The 6,000-nt window shown below is 40.9% G+C and overlaps 1 protein-coding gene across 1 annotated transcript in view; it reads left to right on the top strand.

Moving 5' to 3' along the window:
* The first annotated feature begins 1,249 nt into the window (after positions 1 to 1,249).
* The window catches only part of LOC126092656 (radial spoke head 1 homolog), a 179,756-nt gene continuing 175,005 nt past the window's right edge, over positions 1,250 to 6,000 (top strand). The window contains exon 1 of the mRNA XM_049908378.1: positions 1,250 to 1,303. Within this exon, the coding sequence (XP_049764335.1) occupies positions 1,250 to 1,303 (54 nt within the window). The remainder of the gene's footprint in view (positions 1,304 to 6,000) is intronic.

Below are 6,000 nucleotides of genomic sequence, written 5' to 3'. Positions count from 1 at the left end.
GTTTTTGTCCACATCCCTAAACGTTTGTCGGTAGAGTTCTGGTTCACCCTGTACAATGTCATATCTTAAATTTATGAAGACAGTTCAGTGTTATGCTGAGAAATTAGTTGTCTCTCCATAGTATATCATAAATACATGTTCATATTAAACTGAAATCGAACGAATGACCTAACTTCATCCTACAGCTACATCTACATCTACACACGATGCATGGCGGAGGTTACCTTGTACCACTGCTACTCTGCTGGTCGTTCCATTCCCTGTTGCACTCGCAAATGGAGCAGAAGGTTAGCAACTTTCTATACGCTTCCAAATTAACGCTAAGTTCTCTAACCTTGCCTTAGTGGTCCTTACGCGAGATGTACATTGGTGGATGTAAAAACATTCTATAGTCTTTTCCAATTGCGGGTTCTCTAAAAATTTTCAGCAGTATTTCGCCAAAGCAATGTATCTTCCCTCCAGAGATTCCCATTTGAGCTCACGAAGCATCTGTCTAATACTCGCCTGTTAACGAACTACCTGTAACAAACCTAGCAGCATGAGTTGGAATAGCTTCAATGCCTTACTTTAGTCCCAAACATTCGAGCGGTACGCAAGAATGGGTAGTACAAATATTCCGTACACTGTCTGCTCTATAAATAAGTTAACACTTTCTTAGAATTCTTCCAATAAACCGATGTAGACTATTCGCCTTCGCAACACCGAACGTATTGTTCTTATTCCGTTTCGTATGACTTCACAACGTTACACTTAAATACGTAATCAACTGTGCCAGGCAGCACGCCACTAATACTGTAATTCAACACTACAGGACTGATGACTAATAACCCGACGAAACATTTAAGATTTCGTTAGTATGCATCATCAGCTACACTATTCAGTGAGAAATAGAATTCTTCTGCCGTATACAACCACGTTACCAGCAAGAACCATTTGTTAATGCAGCTTCGAAGTACTCTTTTTTTAAGACGTAAGAAATTACTAAGCCGTTTCTATATGTTTGCCTTTTGGCTTCATGCTGTTTGATATATTTCCGGCGGTAATTAAATGTCAAGATTCCAAGTGTTGTAATCCCCATATTTTATACAAGTAAATACTGCTAAACACATGCATAATCTTTGAACTCGGCAATGAAACAATGAAAGCGCAGTTCAACAACATCTCTGCACATTGCAGCTGAAATTGCTGGCGCTCAGCTGAATTTTATTGTCATTATCAGCGGTCGTCTATCTGCCTGTAAGCCCTGAAAATGGGAGATGAAGGGGAAGATGCACTTGGAGAAGGAGAGGAAGAGTCATTGGGGGTATGTAACAATAACTTCCAATGTTTATAGATCACGAAGACACCTCAGGTTAAGTATTTCATTTCTGCGTTATTGCCTACTTTGTTGTCTGCGTGTGTGTCTGTTTTGAGTAGTAAGTGATTGGGAGTGGACAGGTGAGAGGGGGGGAGGGTGTTATGAACAGATTGCGCACGCATATCGTTTACGTCTCTTTTCTATGGTGTTTAGCAGTGCACACCATAAACAACAGGAAATTGTATTTCACGACAACGTATTACTATTATTCTGTGTACTGATGTGCTCCTTCTGTTTGTTTTGAATTTCTGCTACTGATCAGTATCAGGTAATAGGGTCGGACTTTTTTGTTTAAACTGCAAGACTGTTATGACGTTGTAGTGTAAACTGTAGCCTATCGTCAACACCGAGGCTGTTCCAGGGGGAGTACTAGGTCAGTTGTTGTCGGAGTCCGCAGTGGTCATGCTCAAACACCCATCCCAGTTTTCATCCACTTCGATGAGAATGACTCGGGAATCTCAAACATGTATATGAATCAAATAAAATAACACACTAAACGCAATGCACGGATGGACTCATTTTGGCTTCTGTTTGATGGGGTGTGAAACATACCACTATATCGCTAATGTAACCGTTGATTGAGTAGTGTCAACGTGTTTCTTTCTATTTGTATTTCATCGTTTTACTAAGAATCTGAGCACGTCGCTTCACAATTCTACTACTATCTGTATTTGTCCGACTTCGAATTCGTTTGTTACAGGTGTTTCTTTTATGTTCTTGTTCTGTGTCAGGAACCTTTTAAATGTATTAAAGCATATCAGATTCGTCCCCAAGAGGAACGGTGTTCAAAACTTGTCCCATCACCATGAGCAGCGTTTATTGCAATAATGCGTCAGGTGATTTCCTTCGCCTGCTTCGCCAAATTCCTCCCATTGTTCGTCTATATTAGCACCACTCCAACGAGGTGATTGGCCGTCGTCTTTTATTTCATCATTTCGCTAGCAGTTAGAATGGGGAAATTGTGCTTTACAAGTATATACAGGGTGTTCCAAAATAATCTTTACCATTTTGATAACGTATGTTTCAGAAAATGGGATACGTAGAAAGGTGCTGTTTGCGGCATAATGTCTATACATATATAACGTTTAATAGAAGTTTCACAGGTTCCAATATGTGCGCCATTTGTAACACGCAGAATATCCAAGGAACATTTCTCCCTCTAGAGAGAAAGCCACTGAAGAGATCGTTAAAGGTGTCCTTTTCTTCTCTTCTTTTTTAAAGAAATGTTAAGTGATTCTCTGTAAACTGACTCTCCTAAATTTTGAAAAAAACACCCTACATCATGATTTTGTTGGTATATATTGAACTCTTTTCTGAGCCACTGGCAGCTTTAACAATGGGTAATAAAGGATATTTTTTCCTCTAGGAATATGCTTCTTCCAGTTCAAGTTTTCATTAATATGCACCTCCAAAAAATTTGGAGCATTCTACCCCATTTACAGACTCCTGTTCATGTGCAACATCAGTTGTTGTCATGATTCTACTTGTCATAGAGAACTGAATATAATGTGTTTTATGCAGAATTTACGGGGAGCCCATTTTCAGAGAACCATTTAATAATTATTTGGAGAACCACCATTAACAATGTCTTCTGTATCTTTCCCTTTAATTGGAGAAACTGCAATATTGTTTAGAAATCCAGCGAGCTACAGACGGCGCACAATTTGAAGTCTGTTGAACGGCTACTAAAAGTATAGGTGTGTGTGAATATTACGCCGTAAACCGCACCTATCTACTTATCCCTATTTCAAAATAAACGTGATCAAAGTTGTAAATATCATTTTGGAACACACTGTACACTATCGTTAAGCATTTCATCACTAGTCTTTTCGTTTCGTTTATAAACAGTTTTCACCATTACAGGAAGTAATGTTTTAACTCTCGATCTGAAGCTACTATTTCCGAATTCGGAGAATTTTATTCGAGTTTTGTTACTGGAATTATCACAACAAATACTTCGTCTTGCTCATTCATGAAAGTTCAACGCATAGAAACTAACGCAGGTTTCTGAAGGCCGTAGAAAGAATCCTATTGCACATTTTCAGTGACTCCGAGTTTATCACCTTTCGCATCTAACGAATTTTCACAGTAGAAGTATTGACACACCATCGGCAAGTTGTGAAATGAAATGCTACTGGTGAAAGCAGAAACTAATCATTTTACACAAAAACTTATTACAAATTTTATAAAAGACTGGAGAATATCTTAGAAGACATCATAGAAAACTCTGAATGCAGATTACGACAGTCATGAAGCTAGACCAAGAAACAGAGTGTGGTTAACCGAGTGAAAATTCATCGATGAAAATGCCCAAATGTTTTCCTTGTCAGTTGCGTATGCTGTTCCATTTCGCCGTTTTAATGCCTTTATCGGAACGCCAGTTAACAATTAAGTGACTAAAAAGGGATGAAGGAACAACACGCCAACTTACAAGTACACTACATGAGTTAACACACATTGTTTGAAGCAAACGTTCAACTTTTTGCCAAATAATATCTCATTTATGACTCTCGTGAAACTGCTGGTCATGGGCACACCTGGATGACGCACAGGTTTTTATTGCGCCACCTCTCTGTCGTTGTGGTTCGGCTTTGACGATGGTCCACATTTTGTTGGACTGCCCGCTTTTAACTCCGCTGAAGCAGACGTTTTCGCTGCCTGATACGCTTCCCACACTTTTATCGGATGACGTTGCAATGGCAGACTTAGTTTTGAGTTTTATTCGTGCAGGGGATTTTTATCCCTTGATGTAAGTGTTTGACCTTTTTTTTTTTGTTGAGTCTGGCCTTTGGCCTACGGTTTCAGATTGTGGTTTTTCATGTGTCACTTAGTGGTTGGCTTTTTCTTTTTGTTTTCATGGTCGGCCAATCACTGTCACACTCTGTGTGATTTTAATTCCTTTTGTCTGGTCTCTGTCTGTGTCTTCTTGTCCTGTGTCGTCCCTTGTCATCTCCGTTGTTTGTTTTTATTCTTTGTGGGTGTTTAAAGTTCGTGGGAAAAGGGACCGGTGGCCCATGTAGTGTGGTCCCTTCAAGCCCACAAACCAACCAACCAACCGTAATTATGTGTTGCACGGTATAATTTCTGCGGCGAATGGTGCATGTATGATCTTTACACTAAGGTGACAAGTCATGTGCTAGCGATATGCACTTATACAGATGGCGGTAGCATCGCGTACAAAAAGTATAAAAGGGCAGTGCATTGGCGGAGCTGTCATTTGTACTCAGATTATTCGTTTGAAAAGGTTTTCGATGTGATTATGGCCACATGATGGGAATTAACAGACGTTGAATGCGGAATGATAGTTGCAGCTAGACGCATGGGATATTCCATTTCGGAAATCGTCAGGGAACTCAGTGTTCCGAGATCCAAAATGTCAACAGTGAGCCAAGGATACCAAATTTCAGGCGTTAATCTCATAACGGCAACGCAATGGCCGACGGTCTTCACTTAACGACCGAGAGCAGCGGCGTTTGTGTAGAGTTTTCATCGCTAACAGACAAGCAGTACTGCGCGAAATAGCCGCAGAAATCAATGTGGGAACTACGAAGAACAAATCCGTTATGACAGCTCGGCGAAATTTGGCGTTAATGGGCTATGGCATCAGACGAGCGACGTGAGTTACTTTGCCAACACCACGACATCACCTGGCTCGTGAACATATCGGTTGGACCCTAGATACTGGAAAACCATGTACTGGTCAGATGAATCCCGATTTCATTTGGTAAGAGTTGACTGTAGGCTTCGAGCGTCGCGCAGACCTCACGAAGCCATAGACCCAAGTGGTCAACAAGGGACTGTGCGGGCTAGTGATGGTTCCATAATCGTGTAGTCTGTGTTTATATAGAATGGACTCAGTCCTCTGGTCCAACTGAACCGATCTTTGACTGGAAATGGTTATGTTCGGCTACCTAGAAACTTTGCAGTCGTTCATGGACTTCATGTTCGAAACCAGGATTTCATGTCACCAGGAAGCAATAGTTCGCGATTGGTTCGAAGAACATTCTAGATATATCGAGCAAATTATTTGGCCACCCAGATCGCTCGACATGAATCACATCTGCAACATTTTCGTAATTTGTGGACAGCGATAGAGGCAGCGTGGCTCAACATTTCTGCAGGGAACTTCCAACGACTTGCGTCCATGCGAGTTGCTGCACTACACCGGACTGAAAGAGGTCCGACATGATATTGGGAAGTATCCCAAGACTTTTGTCATCTAAGTATTGATTCCTTAATATTTAAGATTTTTACAGCCAAATTACCTTAATGGATGGTAGATCACCGTATCATTTTGGTGCGGTTATAGCTGTTCGCGCTAGTGGTGCCTCGTGTTGATCGCAGTAGCTTCAACGGATGCCAAAATAAGTTTTCTATCGATGCACGTCACAGTTAAAGGAAACATCCGTTACACGATAAATGCAATTCGACCACGGCGTTATAGCTGTACTAGGGAGCTGATTGCCTGCAGCAATACACTGCTATTATTTCGAGCATTGCAGAACTTCGGCTGCATCCAGCCTCCTATAGCTACTAATTATACATGTAACTGTTTATAATTTACTCTTGGAAAATTAATCCAAAGGCAAATCCATGAAGAGGCTTTCCCTTGTGCCCATGGTACATTCCGTTCTAATTCCGCC

Source organism: Schistocerca cancellata, chromosome 7 (assembly GCF_023864275.1).
Source record: "Schistocerca cancellata isolate TAMUIC-IGC-003103 chromosome 7, iqSchCanc2.1, whole genome shotgun sequence".
Classification (NCBI taxonomy): Eukaryota; Metazoa; Arthropoda; class Insecta; order Orthoptera; family Acrididae; genus Schistocerca; species Schistocerca cancellata.
Note: the sequence above shows the minus strand (reverse complement) of the source record. Positions and strands in the feature narration are given on the sequence as shown.